The 18,273-nt window shown below is 40.9% G+C and overlaps 2 protein-coding genes across 38 annotated transcripts in view; one reads left to right on the top strand and one right to left on the bottom strand.

Annotated features, from left to right (window-relative positions):
* The window catches only part of LRRFIP2 (LRR binding FLII interacting protein 2), a 51,981-nt gene extending 48,180 nt beyond the window's left edge, over positions 1–3,801 (top strand). For all 36 annotated transcript variants that reach the window (XM_053410382.1, XM_053410380.1, XM_053410378.1 and 33 more), the window contains 3 exons: positions 438–517; positions 1,458–1,562; positions 2,927–3,801. In XM_053410382.1, coding sequence (XP_053266357.1) covers positions 438–517; positions 1,458–1,562; positions 2,927–3,037 — 296 coding nt within the window. In that variant the 3' untranslated portion in view covers positions 3,038–3,801. The remainder of the gene's footprint in view (positions 1–437; positions 518–1,457; positions 1,563–2,926) is intronic.
* The window catches only part of MLH1 (mutL homolog 1), a 30,330-nt gene continuing 15,514 nt past the window's right edge, over positions 3,458–18,273 (bottom strand). Inside the window, exons 9-20 of one of the 2 annotated variants that reach the window (XR_008332984.1) lie at positions 16,918–17,030; positions 15,024–15,117; positions 13,793–13,946; positions 12,724–13,076; positions 11,727–11,872; positions 10,297–10,405; positions 8,985–9,048; positions 7,371–7,535; positions 6,490–6,582; positions 5,986–6,099; positions 4,299–4,687; positions 3,458–3,733 (exon numbers count right to left, since the gene is read on the bottom strand). Coding sequence is in view for 1 of the 2 variants with exons in the window: in XM_053410345.1 (XP_053266320.1) it covers positions 4,520–4,687; positions 5,986–6,099; positions 6,490–6,582; positions 7,371–7,535; positions 8,985–9,048; positions 10,297–10,405; positions 11,727–11,872; positions 12,724–13,076; positions 13,793–13,946; positions 15,024–15,117; positions 16,918–17,030 (1,573 nt within the window). In the remaining variant the exon portion in view is untranslated. Of the gene's footprint in view, positions 3,734–3,808; positions 4,688–5,985; positions 6,100–6,489; positions 6,583–7,370; positions 7,536–8,984; positions 9,049–10,296; positions 10,406–11,726; positions 11,873–12,723; positions 13,077–13,792; positions 13,947–15,023; positions 15,118–16,917; positions 17,031–18,273 lie in introns of those variants that run through there. The other variant, XM_053410345.1, reaches the window with a different exon arrangement.

The following is an 18,273-nucleotide window of genomic DNA, read 5'->3' as shown; positions in this document are numbered from 1 at the left end:
CGAAGGACTGCTTATACCCCACCCACAAGCCCTTCAGCAAGCAAGGACAAACCCAGCACCTTAGCAGACATCTAATATTTTAAATATTCTTGATCCTTATGTAACCAGTTGACTATATTTTCTAATCACCAACCCATCACTACACTCAAAATGGAGAGCCCATTATCCAGGGATGCTGTGTTTTATTTCAATAAAATGATTGGCTAAAACTCTTGAGCTCTTTAGATTTTGAGGGATAAAAACCCATAGGAAATTCACTCCTCAAAAAAGTCTATTTTATGTACTATGTGCTATCCTTTAATCAAATAACAAATTGTACAGGTATGTCCAACATTTCCTTTCCTTTTTTAGCCAAAGCGGAAAAATATAATCTTCACTAACATTTGATTTAAATGTTCAGTTGACAGCCATTAAATGCTTAATTTTCTTGTGTCTAGGAGATGCCAACAGACAAATAAGTGAATTCAAGTTTAAGCTTTCAAAAGCTGAACAAGACATAACTACTCTGGAACAAAATGTAGGTACCTTTTTGTTGTACATATTTCCTAAACTTTTATTGATACCACATACATGTGTTATGCTCTTGTATAATAGACTGCAGAAACTAGGTCCTCCACATCATAATTCAGTAGAGCCAATGTGGCAAATTATCCTGAGGGCTTCATGCGCCTATAGAGAATTTGTCCCTGAACGTGAGTGCCATCCTTTCAGAGGACCAGAGCTATTAGGTATATGAGTTGGTGGGTGTGAACTTCGCAAGAAAATAGCCACTTGTATTCTAAGCTAACAAAATGAAAACACAGCTATATAGTGCATGTGAAAATTTGTGGGGAACAGGTACACATTTTAAAAATAAGGCTTTTACAGCCTTGTAAAAGTGATGTTTTTAATGTTTGAGCATTACAAAATACAAATACAAAAGCACCAGAGTGGCTGGGACAAGCCACATGGATGGGTGGGACAAATAACAAAATTATTATTATAAAAGTGCTTGGTAGAGTTGAGCCTAGTCTCACCGTTCACATAAATTCATTGGTATCCTGTAAGATTCTTGAAGCGTTATTCCATTCAGCACATACTGGCCACATTCAGACAATCATTACCTGATTTCCTAAGTTTTAGGATTAATGCCTTGTGAACAAGCCCAAGATATTGAGCTGTTGGCTTAATATTCTGGCATGTTTGACACAATAGGGAGCCATAGTTTAACTGAAGACTTTTCTGCCTTGTTCACTCGCATGAAGACGTCAAGCAGGCTTGTTCAAAAGTCGGCTGATGAAGCTGAGACATGATAGTTTGAATACAGCAATGAGAGTTGGCTGCCTCAAGGAAGGCAGTAAAGGTGACATGTTTTGTGCCCTTTAAGTGCTACATAAAGGAAGGTCACAGATTAAGGGGGCATTCCTTGTATACGGGAACATGAGTAATCATTGCTTTAAACCTGTTTGATCTTTTAGGTTGTAAGACTTGAAGGACAAGTAGTACGATATAAAACTGCTGCTGAGAATGCAGAAAAAGTAGAAGATGAACTCAAAGCAGAAAAGAGAAAACTTCAGCGAGAGGTAATTGTCTCTTTCACACAGTGTGAAAAAGTTCTAAGAATTTAAATATAGGAGGCAATAATATTTAAAGATGGGGTGGGGTTATTTTTATATCAAAATCTTTAAAATATTCTTCCTGTTGACTGTTTCTGGAAACGGGAATGGTGAGCACAGAGATTGTCATGTGGGATTTTTTTGGACAGTTACATTAATAAAAAAATTAGCGGTTACTGAGGAACTATATAGAGAGATCAATCTTCTGCTGTTGCAGTATGCTTCCCTAGGTTTAAAATCAGAATGCCTTTACTGCATACTCATGTACGATGGCTTGCTAGCAAACAATAGCTAGGGGGTTCTGTGGTGGAAAAAAAAATACTAAAGACTGACAACAGATTACCGTATTTTTCGCCCTATAGGACGCACCGGCCCATAGGACGCACCTAGATTTTGGGGGGGGGGGGGAAATAAAGGGGAAAAAATTATTTCCCCCCCCCCAGGCGCGGGAAGCTCGGGCTTCCTCCGACGCCAGCCCCCAGAACGGGACACAGAGCCATGCCGAAGCTGCGTGCAGCTTTGGCATCGCTCTGGGAGCTTGCGGGGCTGGAGGAGGGGGAAGCCCTCCGCCAGCCTTCTAACCAAGTCGGGGGACAGCGGGAAAGGCACGCTGCGCCTCCCGCTGTCCCCCGAGTTTGCGGGGCTGGCGACAGGGAGGGGCAGGCTTCTCCCCCCCGCCAGCCTTCTAACCCAAGCTTGTGGGGCTCTCCTGAAGCCTGGAGCGCACCGACCCCTCTCGCTCTCCAGGCTTCAACGAAAGCCTGCATTCGCCCCATAGGACGCACACACATTTCCCCTTCATTTTTGGAGGGGGAAAAGTGCGTCCTATAGGGCAAAAAATACAGTACTTTTTAAAACCTGTGTGTGCTCTAATGAATTGAGAAAACGTGTCCCAGTGTTAATAGAAAAAGTGGCTGTGCTCCCCTTCCCTTCTTAGAGCTTTCCTCTCTACTGGGGTTTAATCAATCATAGCTTGGAGAAGTGATGAGGCAAATGGAAGGTTCTGCACTTACCTCTATGCCCCTCTTTGCAGTTAAGATATCCTTTCAGATTCTACATAATTGCCTTAGATCCAGTTTATCCACCTACCTTTTTTTGGATTCAAATTACCTACCGTAATTTAGTCAAACTGGCAGAGTGGAAATTTTGTTTGTAGATGGGTTGTTTTTGAGTAACTACATGGCCTCTGGACCTTCATTGTGTAAACATGTTTTCAAACTGCACTAAAGTTTTAGTTATTCCTTTGTTTTTTGAAACTGCATTGGCTTGATTTAGAATTCTTTAGTCCTCTCAAACTGTTGCACTTACAAGGTAATGCCTTTTCTTTTCAGTTAAGAACAGCATTGGACAGGATAGAAGAAATGGAGATGACCAACAGCCACTTAGTAAAACGGTTGGAGAAAATGAAGGCAAACAGAACTGCACTCCTATCTCAACAGTAGAAAGAAAGTTTAAAAAATTGCACTGCTCCTTGAAAACTTGTCCCTAGCTTGTTTTAATACAGACTTTCTTTGGCACAAACTTTGAACATTGAGTTGTTCAATGAGTTTTAGTTTCATAATTAAGTGGCAAATATTTTGTAACAAGTGGATGAAAAAAAAACTTTGAATTTTTATGCGAATGAGTTTTGCAGCTTAATTCTAGAGTCTTCTCGAGCCCAATGCTGTTATTTCACAATTGTGAAATCAAATGTATTCATTGAAACTCTCTTCCACTGCTTTAATAATGCTTGGTGCTTGGAGACAACTGCATGAATTCAAGTGAATGCTGCATTACAAATTAACCAATTATGTGCTGAAGACATCACATGGCACAAGTGCCTTCTATATGGTGCAATGTAGACGTCAATGATTAAGATAACCTTTGGAATCATAACATTTATTTTAAGATACCTTTGGGGGTTCTATGTTTGCTAAACTTTATACATTTTGATGGAAAACACTTTTGTAAAATATTTAAATTTATATAAAATAGAAATGACTGTATAAAATTTGCTTTATTGCATGGGTGATGCACAACCTGAGTTTAGACTTCCTAAAGTACTATTAGTGACTACTCTTTATGTAAGAGTGGTGACTTACGTTTTGCTGTACATTGTAAACCTGGTGTTGGCAGCTGCTCAAGCGTGGAGTGGAACACTGGGTGGGTAGGAGAAATGTGGTGAAGGATATAAACAATAAATGGACAATTTGCTTAACAAAATGAACATTGAATGTGTCTGGGTATGTTTTTACTTTAGTTAGCAACTTTTCATTGTGTTAAGCATTTGCAATGTTAACTTAAAAACAAATGTGTGACACAAACAGCTTCACTACATTATGAAATTGTAATACAGGTTAGCTACTTTACTTTGCAACTGACCGTGGATGTGGCTAACCTTTTTATAAGAGGCTGTGTGTGTGTTCAAGCAACAGTTGCAGATTTGCCAAATGTCTAGGGCTTGTTACAGAAATATTAGTCTGCTGTTATCTAGCCCTTATACAGGTAGGTGCTTTGAGCATTTCCTGCCAACTCAACCTTGTTTCTTGCATTCAGAAGCAAAGTTGGTAGTTCCTCAATTTTAATATGGTAACCTTTTCTAGTCCTGGATGACTAGCATTTAAGGATACTGCTGTCAGATTTTTATATTTATCCAATCCATCCCCAAATCGACCTACCTAATTCATTATTAGTTCATAAGATAAAGTGAAGAGGGCTCCATACCTTTGTCTACTGAACTCTGAACTGGCTACCTTGTCCACTTTTCAGCCACAGGTGGAAGCTTTGGTATTTGCTAGTCATCCTGTACAAAAGTTGCATATTCTGGCATCTTGTAAAGCTGAACACTCCTGGTCTGCAATTCAGTCACTTCTACAATTCTCAGTGATAACAGCACCACTGCAGGGAAAGCTGTGTAATAGGTACTGATCTACATATGTCTGTGATCAGCATCTTTCAAACACTTTGTACAAGTCTGGTAAATTAGCAAGCTGCAAAACGCTGCCATCTTCTGTGAAGTTTTTAGGAGGCAAAAGGTATGTCCGAAGAACTTTATAAAGGACATGTTCCACTGTCCATTTCCATGATCTCTTACCAGCTCCAGAGTCTTCAGCCTGCAAAGAAGTTTAAATAAAGCAGTTTGACTAAGGTTTTAGTAAATACTAAAGTTGTGTTCGATAACTCTGTGGCTAATGCATCACCTCCTTTTAGAGTTCTATGTATTTATTTGTTTCCCTATCTACTGCTCATTCAGCTTGTGAAATTTATACCAAAAGAAGAAATGGTCAGAGTCATGCACTATTAACATGAGGCTTAATTGTTCTGAAAGGAACATTCTTATGTGCCACCATTCTGGCAACAGATGTTCCGTAAGCTACTTCTGAGCATCACTCTTCCTGATGACACCTATACTTTTCTGTTTGGAACCCTCGCTTGATCATTCTGCTAATGGCAATGACTGTCTCAGTGAAGGAACTCCATCTCCTCGGGTAGCACTTGGCTTATAACAAAGGACGAATATAGACTGAAATCTGTAACCTTCACAGTACTTGCTGTCCTTGGGCTTGCCAATCGGAACGTCGGCAGTTTAAGTCTGTGTAACGGGTTGAGCTCCCATTGCTCTCTCCCACCTCCTAACCTAGCAGTTTGAAAGCATAGCGGCCCGAGTAGATAAATAGGTACCACTGTAGTGGGGAGGTAAATGGTGTTTCCGTGCGCTCTGGCACTTGTCACGATGTCCCGTTGCACCAGAAGCAGTTTAGTCAATGCTGGCCACGACCCTAAAAGCTGCCTGCGGATAAGCGCAAGCTCCCTCGGCCTGAAGCAAGATACCCCATGGTCAAGTGTGACTGGACTTAACTGTCCACGGATCCTTTACCTTTCATTGTCCTTTCTCCACCTCAGAATGCGAGAGCATGACCTGCCACTGTTGTCCTAGGGATTGAGACTCATTTCCCCTAATTTACGCTTGTGATCTTGATAAGGGCAAAGCTCTGCCATGTAAGGATCTTTGCCTATTAGAGATGCTACTTTTATTAACCTGATCCAACCTAAATGATAACAGAGTTTGGTAGCAGCATTTATATCCCTCCATACAAGGTGCCCTCAGAGCTCATAGTGCTCTCCCCAGCATTGGCAGTGAGAGATCCAGCATATTTCAAACATGCACTAATTTATCTATCACCCACATTTTCTAAAATTCCCCCATTGATGGGGAAAGGTGGCTGCCACTAAGGCTGTACTTGTGCCACTCAGTTGGCCTAAGGTGCTTTGGTTTCATGAGGGAGGTAGTCCTCTTCAACTCTTTTGCCTGTAGTACTGCCTTTAACTCACTCTTTCCATTCCCAGCCCTAAATGCAAGATTTCAAAATGTAGTTTTGATACAGGGAAAAATAACAAATGAAGACTGTACCTGTTGAGTAGTAAGATCAGAGTCTTCCATTATATACTGTTTTCTAATGGAGTAGAACATGGCACATTCTTTACTCAAGGTATCAAAACATTCCTTTTCTTCATCCCAGTTTACCTGGAAAAGAAAATGTAACTTCAATAAGTACAGCATGCCTACAGCAGTTACATATCCAATTGCAGCTATTTCTACATATGAAAATCTAATGTAAAGTTGGAGGCAAAGATCAGTCACATAGGAGGAAGTTTTCAGCAGCCCTCTTGTAGGCAACTAGTATTGGCTCAATTGATCAGGACAGAAAATCTCCTTAATGCAGAACTGTTACTCAATTTTTTTGCAGCTAGTATAAGCACATGAGTTTCACTTTAGACTGAACAAAAAATGAGTTTCTGTGAGAAAAAGGAATGTGACTAAGCAAGTACCTAAGACTGACCCAACTGCATTAGTCAAAATGAAATAATTCTATGTAAATATGGCTTCACTAATTCATGCTGAATATTGACATACCTCTGTGGCCAAACGAAGGACAAACATAGGCAGCCCTTCCAGTGGAGGGACGTAATTATCTATCAGGAGTGGTAGTCCTGTAAGATTTCCCATCTGTAAATAGAATGTTTCTCCATTATTTTTATGCTTATTCTTCTATGTATACATCAATATTTGGTTCCTAAGCCAAGGACTACAAACATGGCAAAATCTACCTGCTGTCTGCTTGTGACATTTTTTGTATTTTCTGTTCTTTGGAACTAGCGTAGTATCCTGTTTTATTTATCTGTATCCTTTACCAAGGTGAAACAAAATTCATACATAAAACAAAAAAGATTTTGACTCAGCTGGTGTGACATACTACTACTTTCTGCCTTTCTGTTTGGTAATAATAAATTTATTGCTTTCCTGTAGCTTTTGTATCCCCACTCCTCCCCAGTGGCCCAAAACTGTTACTTATCTAGTTTCTTTATTTATTGACAGCATTCAGGTGATCATTACTCAGATGAATAATCAGAGATACGATCAAGTCTTTTTCTCATGTGCAGCCAATTTGCTAAAAGTGAAGACATCTGGAAGAATTTACAGAACATTAGCTCTGTGTTACCTCCATACTGGGAAACAGTAGTTAAGGGCTTCCAATAAAACTAAGATATTCATCCAACTCTAAACCACTGTTATCATAGCATTAAGGCATAGTTTCCTGGTTCAGACATAATAGGAAGCTATATTTAACGGAATACTTTTTGGTTTGCATGAAATGAGAGAAGCTTAGAGTGCTTGTTCATATCTTCTTAAGATCATCTGATAATTCAATCTTGCTCTCTACTCAATAGATTTTGTAAAATGCACAGTACAGCAGGTAACGACTAAACCACCCCAGGATAGAAAAAGGTAGTTACTTCATCAATTTCAAGAGAGAAATAGTCTTTCAACATGGCACTCTTCTTCGTTAGAAAGTCAACAATGTATTCAGCGAGGCCTTCCTTTGGACCATCATCTTCTGTCCAACCACTTTCATCATTCTCCAAGGCTAGCATAGCTAGATCATAGAGTGGAGCTGGTTCCTACATTTACCAAAACAATAGCACAAATAATTACCTGTCATTCATGCACCCAACTGACTTTAACACAAATACATACAGCTTGGGAATGGAGAAGTATCTGCTTCTTTAAAAGGACTGTAACCCTATCAAGAGGATGCCACTTCCCATCCATCCGGTCTAGGGAACCACCTACTAACAGTGTTTTAGTTTATTTGGATTCAACTTCAGTTTGTTGGTTCTCATCTAGTCCATTACTGAGGCAAGACAACAGTCCAGCACATCCACTGCCTGCAGATGTAAAGGAGTAGAGTCGTGTGTCATCAGCATATCGCTGACAACATATTCAGCCCACTGACCCCACTCAGCAGTTTCATTGTTAAATAGCAAAGGGGATAAAATCAAACCACGGGGAACCCTGCAGTGAAGGTTCCACGAGACTCCTCAAGCATCACCCTCTGGACACGTCTACCCAAGTAGGACTGGAACCACAGCAAACTCAGACAAAGCACTTGGATCTGGTCTGTGACTCTGTGCTCAAGAACCTTGCCCACGTAGAGGAGATTGGCAACTGGCCAGTAATTACTTAGATTTTCAAAATACAAGGAGTGGTTTAACCACTGCCTCCTTCAATCAGGCAGGAACCATCCCCTCTTGTATGGAAGCACTGATCAGCTCCCTGGCCCAGCCAGTTGTCCCCTCCCTGCTAGCTTTTATCAGCTAAGAGCAGGCAAGAGTCCAAAGCGTAATTGACCAATCCAAGCACCTTGTCCATGTCCTCAAGCCTTACTAACTGAAACTCATCCAATGCAACAGGACTAGACAGTGCTCTGAACACCTTTTGAGATTCATCTGCTGTAACAGTGAAGTCAAGGTTCTGGCAGATGCAAGTGATTTTATCCTCAAAATGCTTTGTAAACAAAGTCACAGCAAGTTATTTTAGGTTCTGTCACCTTCTTCGGACCAGACTGTAAAAGACCTCACATTACCTGGAAAAGCTCTGCTGGACAGCATATTGAGGATGCAATGGAAGCAGCAAAGTATTGTTGCCTTCACTGCCACTAAGTAGGCTCAATGATGAGCCCTCATCACTGTTCACTTGCATTCCATTGGAGTTTTCTTTCACTTACATTCAAACCATCTCCCAGCTTGCTTCCTCACAAGGAGTCAAGCGGACTGTACCAAGTGGGAGAGGGTGCTCAGGCGCAATCGTGTCAACAGCCCATTCAATTTAGTTTTTTCCATTGGCTAATCAAAATAATTTTGTTGCCCCATGATAATCTTTGAAATCAATGTCAGCCAAAAATGTTTTGGTATAAAATAAGGACTATATTAGGGCTCTGGATGCAGAAATGGCTGCACCACAAACCTCCCTGCACTACCACCAGATATTGGGTAGGATTGCTCTACCCAATATCTGCTCTATTTCTTAGTAAGTTATATATAAGATAGATAACTTAAGTGTATACTTACAGACAATCTTAAAACGCCGAAGTTTCCAAAGTCATAGATAAGGATCTGATAGAACATTTCTTGACTTTGAGAAAGGAAAAACAAAGAGTTAGCTATTTGCTCATGGTCCACTCTGTAATACTGTCAATGAATAGGAAGCCTTAATATGGAATTCCAATGGCAACTAAAATCTATGGGTTTTAGCTACGAGTGGGAAGTATGTATTTTTCTAGAGCACAGCAGTTGTGATAAAATATCCAGCATTGTTTAATAAAACAGATCAGCTTCCCAGTAGTGGAACAGATGCAGTGTAGGTAGCTCAGTGGCAGAGCAGCTGCTTCTCATACAGAAGATCTCAGGTTAAATCCCTGGCATCTCCAGGCAGGAGCCTCAAAAGACTGAAAGTCTGGTGAGCTGCCACTCAGTGCAGGCAATACTGAACTAGATGTAGCAATGACTCTGTAGACGGCAGCTTCCTATGTAATCCAATATTAATTAAAGGGCAAGAACACATCACTGACTATAATCCTTGTGAAACTTAAGAACATTACAAGTATTAATGAAGGGGAGCTGGTATAAGAAGCAAACACAATTATGTTACAAATAAGGTTAGAAAGTTTATCACTTTAAAAACTGCCATACCCATTTCCATTTATAAAACTCAAAGCAGTTCAAACTATACATTATAAAGTCATCTTACTGTCTCTTAGGTCAGCAGATGCAATGACCCCAAACTACAAGGTGAGGCCAACTTAACCCAGCTGCACCCATAGCTTCCTTTGACATCAACCACTCTTTGGTTTTCTAGGACCTCTCTGTTTTCTACTTCCTATATACAGTGGTACCTCTGGATGCGAACGGGATCCATTCCGGAGCCCCATTCGCATCCTGAAGCAAACACAACTTGCGTCTGCGTGGGCCGCTGCGCATGCGGCAAAACCCAGAAGTAACGCATTCAGTTACTTCCGGGTCGCTGCGGAGCGCTCAGCCTGAAGCATATTTAACCCGAGGTATGACTGTATATAGTTTATCTCTCTCCAGCCTTTCTGGGAGGTTCATCAACTCTTTTTCCTCTGATGACTAGAATCCAGACAATATCTTCAGTGTCCTAATGACCTATGATTTTACTCACTGTTCCTCCACAGCTGCAGCTGTCCATGTGTTCCTGTTATTTGCGGCAGTGACCCAAAAGTACTAAAAAGTTAAAAACTACAGCATAGCCCACACCACTCCATTTGGAAATGTACTCACTGATGATTATTTTCTTCCTATCTCAAGCTACTGGATACTATTTGTCTTGACTAAAACAATATATTTAACTTGGTTCTGTTACCTGAGTTTTGTGGTACTGAGCAGATACAGTTTTGTCTGATACTGCACCAATGCCCACTGAGGGTTAACACATCCAACAAAGGAATGATCACGTATCATCTCTTGAAGATCTGAAATAATCCAAATCACTTGTGTTTAGTACAATACAGAAGAATATCCTTCCCTTTAAGAACTCAACTATTCAATTTACTAAAATACTTAAAGCATCATGGACTTCAAATATCAACTCTTATTCAATTTCATATAACCCAATTGGAGCCTAATACTTTTTACTCGGAAAAAAAGGCATTTTGGAAAGAGGTTCAATCGCTGCCCATGCTGTTCTTACAAGTTGCATGTACTTTCCTTCTGTGAAATTCCTTGGAATATGCTTCCTCCAGCAAACCTACATGCTCCCGTGTGCACTAATTTTCAAGTGCTAGAAGTTAGTAGTTTCCTCCAATAAATATTTTGGCAATTTACAAAGCAGTTATATCAGACCTCTTTTGGAATTCAAGCCAATATAGTCCAAAGTACTCCAAATAGTTAACACAGTTACTGAGAGTACTGAACTTGCTACTCTGCCAAAAATCTCAAGAAGCCCATTCCACAAACCAGGAATTGGCTTTCATGCAGTTTTTAAGATTGTTTAAATCCGAAAACTTCATTTTAACCTATGTATTTATCCATTTAAGCTTTCTTTAAAACTCATTTGCCTCCAACCAGCTGAGCTGGCAAATTAGAAACTGGGTGCCAGTCCATTTTTTCTCAGACCTAGCTGCCAGACTATAGGTAGCCTAGTGGTGTTAACTACCTGTATCCAGGTACTAAAATGAAGGAAAGAGTACTGAAACCATAGTACTTCCACTTCATAATACAACTATTAATTAATTTAATGTCAGTTAAACTTCAGCTGCTTGCATTACAGAAGAATTTTGCTCTGAACAATACAAGCAGCAGCTGAAAGGAAGCCACCCACATAAAGAATTTGCAAGCTATTTTGTTTCCTTCAAAATAAATATTTACTGGACCTGAGAGCAGAATTCTGCTCCATTCTTCTGAACTGCTTATGTAATGGGTCATGAGCAGCTGCCAACAGTGTTCTCAATCAATGCCTACTTCATGAGTGACTATTTCCAAAACAGTATCAACAAATTGCAACAGCCTAGTCTCCATGTCCAACTCTGACCCTTCCTGTGCTTTTCAGAATTTCCCCCCTTATCCCTACATCTCTAGCTGAAGTATATAAAGCTTTGATTTTCCAGGCTGATTTTCTAGCAGAGCATTAGCCTTGCGTGCAATTTAATACTTCATAGTATAGTAAAAATAAAAAATAAAGAGCACTCCTGTCATGGGAGATAAGTTTTTATGAATCCTGTAATGCAAGTTATGCTATCTTAGTGGGTCTAAATTTACACATGAAACACAATGGTAATAGCAGAACATGCATACTTGCATGTGCCCGATTACTGATTTCCTCTTGAAGGGTTGCTATGCTAGTTAGGTTCACAATTCTCCTTCTTGGAACGCAGGCAGCAGTCATTTCCTGTTTTTGCTGTTCTTCCATTTCCACATCACATTTTGTTCGCTGCCTCTTTCTGGAATATGAAAAGGAAATGCATTTTGTTCTATTTGACGTGTATACAAGTCAAAGCAGAGTGCTGTGATTAACTCTGGAGTATTTAAACAGGTATTTGGTTAAGTAGATTCAAAAATACATTTCACACTCAAAAGCTACATTTACCAGAAAATCTGCCCAAGTCTTATGGAGCTAAACTATGCCAGCAAAATTTGGCCACAAGCAGAAATAATGTATTTTTCGCTCTATAAGACGCACCAGACCATAAGACACACCTAGTTTTTGGAGGAGGAAAACAAGAAAAAAAATATTCTGAATCCCAGAAGCCAGAACAGCAAGAGGGATCGCTGCACAGTAAAAGCAGCGATCCCTCTTGCTGTTCTGGCTTTTGGGATAGCTGCGCAGCCTGCATTCGCTCCATAAGACGCACACACATTTCCCCTTACTTTTTAGGAGGGAAAAAGGGAGTCTTATAGAGCAAAAAATACAGTAGATGCTAGTGAGTGCTTCTAGACCCAGTCTTAATCTGCCAAGGTGACCTATTATGCTGGTCCTTTTTATTAACTAGATATATTTATTGTTTCACTCTGCTATTGGTTTTAACATTTCCAAGTGTTTTATGGAGGATAGTTTGTGTGGTTCTTATTTAGTGCTATTATTTCCGAAAAAGAGGTGATAAATGTGTTAAAGAGAAATAAAAAGTCAACACTGCTTAATTCAGCCTAGGGGCAACCCTTTTTTTCCCCCAAAGAGAATGTCAAAGACAGAAAAGTGCTCGGATTCAGGAGCATCACCTAGCAAAGAGGAGGGAGAAGAAGGTGCCAAGTTCTCATCAACTTAGAAACGCTATTCCACAGAGATTGCTCATACCTAGCAGGTAGAGCTTCAAGAGGTGCTGGTTGGCTTTCTGTTGACTCTTCTGCAATCTCCACAGCTTCTACTCTTAGATCTCTTGAATTCAAGTCACTGCAGTCTTTCATCTCAGCATCTTGTAGTCCAGTTCCCTTGCAACTTTGCTTGTTGTTGTTATCCTGGGATGTCACTACAGAAAGTTCAGACGGCCTAGGTTTATTTGCTGGCTGAAGAAAAGCATCCAGTTTCTGTTCCCGGGAATCAGTGCGGACCATCTGACGGGCACAGACCTTGTCTCCCCCTTGATTAGTTGAAGAACTTGCTGATTTAACAACATCGGTGGAAGAGGCAGTAACACCTGGCAGCAATGTCTTAAAGGAAGAGATGAAAGAGAAGCAATTCAGTATCTGGAACTGTACAAGTCACCTTCTAAGCTAGTTGGAGAGCCAGATAAGCACAGTTCATGGGCATCACATAGCTGCAACTATAACATAATCTACCTGTGTGGAGTAGCTATTACAGATTATGCCAAACGTAACAGCCTGCTCTTGACAAAAGCATTGCAGGGGATTGGTCCAGATGATATTTGGGGTCCCTTCCAAATCTGCAACTGTATGATTCTATGAGTACTGCCTTCTAGTTGAAGACCAAATGCATACAGAAATCTATCCCATTTGCACATATAAAGTGAATCACAACTGGCTACTTAACATTGATTCTGTCCATTATCCCCTTTCTGTCAAATAGAATCATGTTAATGCCCTTTATCAGTGGTTTTCAAATGTCCCATCACCAGTATATTCCATATTTGCCTGGCATAAAACCTCTGTCGGTTCAATTGAGGCCACTTTATCTGTTTGTGTGCAGCAATGGTCTGTCTTTGGACCCTTTTGTGTGTAAACCACTAATCTATGTTAAAGAACACACCTAAAAATGACATTTTGTATTGTTAAGTCCATCTTATCCAAAACATTTCATTGGACAAAACAAATCCAAATCCTGAATGCAGAGCACTCACTCTCGCAACCACCAACAAAGCAGACTGGTTAGCTTTTTCCTTTTCAGTGACATGCTCAGATTCACTCACCTGTGTAAAATATACCCTTGATGAGTTAGAGCCTAACAATTTGCTCTCTATGTGTTGCTGTACACTCTCCAAGATGCTGTCTTCATGAAGGAAATGAACTTCATGCTTTGTGGGATGCACATTCACATCTACGTTCTGAGGGTTTATTTCTAGGCTGCAAGACATTTTGAGAACACCATGCGAAGTTAATCAAAAGAACGGCAATTCAGCAGATTTGTTAGAGTGGGTGCCTGTGGCGATCACACAGGGTCCCCGGACGTTTCACCGTCTATTGATCCCTGTGCCACCACTTTATTTCTCGCTGCCACCACCCAGGCCCTACCTGGTACAATACTGAGTCCAGTCAGGGTTAAATTGGAACATAAACTTTTGTTTATTTATTGCAGTTTAACAAGTGTGTGGTTTCATAAACGGTATTGGTCAATTACAATCATGGGGTGCCTATCCAGACCTATAACTTCCGCTACCTGCTCTCACTCACTAAACCACCTCTCAGATATTACTTGTTTTCCTAGCCCCTAACTATTCCTTACTCAGCTTATTTCGCTACACTAACTCAACCTACCCACAAACTCTATCCCAATTCACTCCCACACCAACCACCCACCTCCCAACGAACTCTTCCCTTTGCCACTCCCAGAGCTTGTTTTATAGTTCCTCTGACTCCACCCCCTGGGTTCTGATTGGGTAACCTGTTTAAATATTTCACCTCCAGCACTCTCATATGTTAACGTCACAGTGCCACAGCCACAGAGTTTAGGGTGCTCTGTGTTTCTCAGAGATTGGATCCTTGTTTGTAGTGATTTTGAGTTTTTAAAACTGCAGAGAAATAACATTTCAAGCCTCTTATTTATTATTGAGCTGACGATTATTTAGCATTTGTATCACCTGGAAATTAAAAAAACTAAAATATGACTTAGTACTCATACTGCAATGACATTAGGAATATTTTTGACGTACATGCATGTTAGGGTAATGATAAACTACATCCACTGTTTTCACTGCTCTTAACTCTAGATTTGTACTTGGTTTTTATTTAATAAAAACAAATGATAGCAAGCACTGCTTAGCAAGGCTAATTTTGTTTAAACAAAATCTTGCCCATTTTTACTCAAAAGTGAGGCCCACTGTGTTTAATGGGGCTTACTCCCTGTGTGCATATGATTGCAGCCTAGATGCATTTTTATCTTTTTCCTGGTCACATGACCCTCCATAGAAAAAAACATTTTACCTTATGTATAAAAATGGATGTGTATTTTTAGGTAAATAAGCCGCATATACAGTTTCTATTGCTTTTCGCAAAGCATTTGACTCAACCAAGCGATCTAGGGAGGAAAAACATAAAAATCAGGGGAGACAGGTAAGCAGTATACATTACTTTCTGTATAATACAACTTTTACACCCATCTCTGATCAGTCTAGACCTTCACTTTTTTATTTATATAACCAACTGGAAATATATGGTAACAATTAAAAAGCAAATGTGACTTTATCATCAGCAGTCCTCAGAATATATCCGCAATTTTGCATGTTCTGCATGACCACCAGATGCAATGCCACACCCTGATCCTAAATAACCTTCCCATGCATATGTTTACTTTACAAATAAACACATTGCCTTGGAACCGATTATTTCAATGACACTTAAATGCACTTCACTTTCTCTGGATTAACAGCTAATGTCTGTACTGCAAAGGATTATCTAGTGAAAGTGTAAAGAATGGATTAACTGCCCTGCCCTAACCAAGTAGGATACCTATGTTGGAAGACAAAGCTGGAGCACTGAGAGGTGCAATATTTTAGGTCTACTTGTTTGTATCAAGTAGAAAGTTAAGAAAGTCAAACAGGGGCTTATATTTCTTTCAAAGACCTTGAGTACAGCAGTACTATACTCAACTTAATTCACTGTTTCTTCCTTCTGTTTTTGGCAAGTCAGTTTGCAGTTATGTGTGAACTCAGACTCAAATATGGTATATTAAATTATATCAGGGGCAGGAGAACTGTAAATAAGGCCAATATATTTCACATCTGACAACCAATGCACCTCTTGGATAGAGGAGTCTAAAAAGCCCAGGACACATATTTTCATGGCCCTCTAGCAACGATGGTTATGTTTTTGGATTAACTCTGAAGTATATACTTGATTCTGACCAAACTAAGCTTCCTTGGAGCACGGGCTTTTTAATGAACTATCTGAAACCAAAAGAGAGAATTTGTTCCCAGATGTGATTTCCCCACCCCAGTTTCCTACCCCACTATAACATCCTGTCTGAAACAGGTCACTGTTTCTCAGTTATGCCAGTCCCAGTTTCTTACAAATACAGTGGACAAACACCTTAAATTCTGACAAAGAAAGTGAGTGGGTTTCCAGATGGCAGTTTGCCCCAGCTGTTGGGCACAAGAGGGGAAACAGAATTACTACCACCTCAAGAAACAGTATTGCTTAGTACAGGAGTTTGGCAGCATCAAATGGTTACCGTATTTTTCGCTCTATAACACGCACCCGACCATAACATGCACGTAGTTTTTAGAGGAGGAAAATCCGTAGGCATGCCACCCGTAGGCATTTCCTCCATAACACGCACAGACATTTCCCCTTACTTTCTAGGAAGAAAAAAGTGAGTGTTATGGTGCAAAAAATACGGTAGTTTCACTGTTTCCATTTGAGCTGGACCTGATGCTCTGGGACAGCAGCAGTTCTTGCTGCAAAAGCACAGCTTCCATGTGGCTTGGAAATGCCTGACATGCCGATTCTGCTTGGCTGACCCTTACAAACTCCTCTGTCTGAAATGACCCTTACTATCAAAGCAGAGCAAATGTGACTGATATTCACAATGCATTAAAACAGCAAAATTTGGGAGTTTAGGGCATAATCCCTGATCCTTTAAAACACATAATAAAATCAAGAAATAAAGCCAGGAGACAAAAGCAACCCCTTCTTTCTCTGGGCAGCACTTCACTGCTAGCAACATTAAACACTGCTCACCACCATTGTTTAATAGAGAAAGTGTTACCTTGTTAAGACTACAGAAAATTTCATAGAATCATAAGGAACCCCAAGAATCATCTAATCCAACCCCATGTAATGCCCTAGAAGACAGAGAAATGTGTACTTTGGTACTTACGGTTTATGAAAAGCAAGAAGATGCATTTCTTTACTGAATAGTTTGCATTGGTCACGTAACCCTTCATTTTAAAAGCCAATGTTGCATCTTCACAGCCCACTTCAATCAACTCTCTGGAAAAAAATTAAAAAGTTATTAATACCCCCTTCTGTATTCTTAGAAACCATTTGTCTAGAACACAATCAAATCTTCATAAACTTCATATCCATGTATTTATTCAGTAACTCTAATCTGACCAAAAATTAAGGAGCAATAGAACATACTTAAAGCTATTTTATGTCTTTCATAGGGCAATCCTATACATGCTGACTCAAAAGCCAGCCCCACTTTGTTCACTGGAACTTACTCCCAGTTATGAGTACAAAGGCCTGCGCTCTTCCAAATTCAAATTTCAGAATGCCACACAGATAAGTATCTGCATTTAAGTAAATTCATTACATACCGTATTTTTCGCCATAGGACGCACCTAGTTTTTTTTTGGGGGGGGGGGAATAAAGGGAAAAAAATATTCCCCCCCCCAGGCACGGGGCTGGCGCGGGGGAAGCCCGAGCTTCCCCTGACCCCAGAACAGCCTGCTATCCGCAAGCCTAGGGAGCCGCGCCGGTCTCCCCAGGGTTGCAGACAGCTGTGCAAAGCCCGGGCGCGCTCTTCAGCGCGCCCAAGGCTTCGGAAGGCAGGCAGCTCGGCACAACCCTCCAGAGCCCGGCGCAGCTTGGTGCCGGGCTCCAGAGGGTCGCGCAGAGTTGCGCGGAGCCCGGGAGGGCAGGCAGCTCTGTGCAACCCTCCGGAGCCCGGCGCGGCTTGGCGCCGGGCTCCGGAGGGTTGCGCAGAGCTACACAGACCCCGGGAGGGCAGGCAGCTCTGCGCAACCCTCCGGAGGCCGGTGCGGCTTGGCGCCGGGCTCCGGAGGGTTGCGCAGAGCTTCCTGAAGCCTGGAGAGCGAGAGGAGTCGGTGCGCACCAACCCCTCTCGCTCTCCAGGCTTCAGCGAAAGCCTGTATTCGCCCCATAGGATGCACACACATTTCCCCTTCATTTTTGGAGGGGAAAAAGTGCGTCCTATAGGGCGAAAAATACGGTAGTTTGTCAAATTACTCGTAATTAGAGACTGTGTCGTTACAATGGCCCAAACACAGGAATGAGTAAGATTTCATTGTACACAAAATAAATTAATACCAATATATATTGCCTCTTTAATGGTGGCCATTTGTTCCACCTCAGTAGAGTTTCATCAGAATTCCTTTTCTCCTTTTACTACAATGGGATGCCATTTGTGGAGAGTGGCCAGATTCACCCCTACCTTTTCACAGGGACACATTCTAAGGCCTGGTTCAGATGATGGTCTATACGAAGCATA

This window comes from Podarcis raffonei, chromosome 12, assembly GCF_027172205.1.
Source record: "Podarcis raffonei isolate rPodRaf1 chromosome 12, rPodRaf1.pri, whole genome shotgun sequence".
NCBI lineage: Eukaryota > Metazoa > Chordata > Lepidosauria > Squamata > Lacertidae > Podarcis > Podarcis raffonei.
This window is presented reverse-complemented; position numbering and strand designations above follow the sequence as displayed.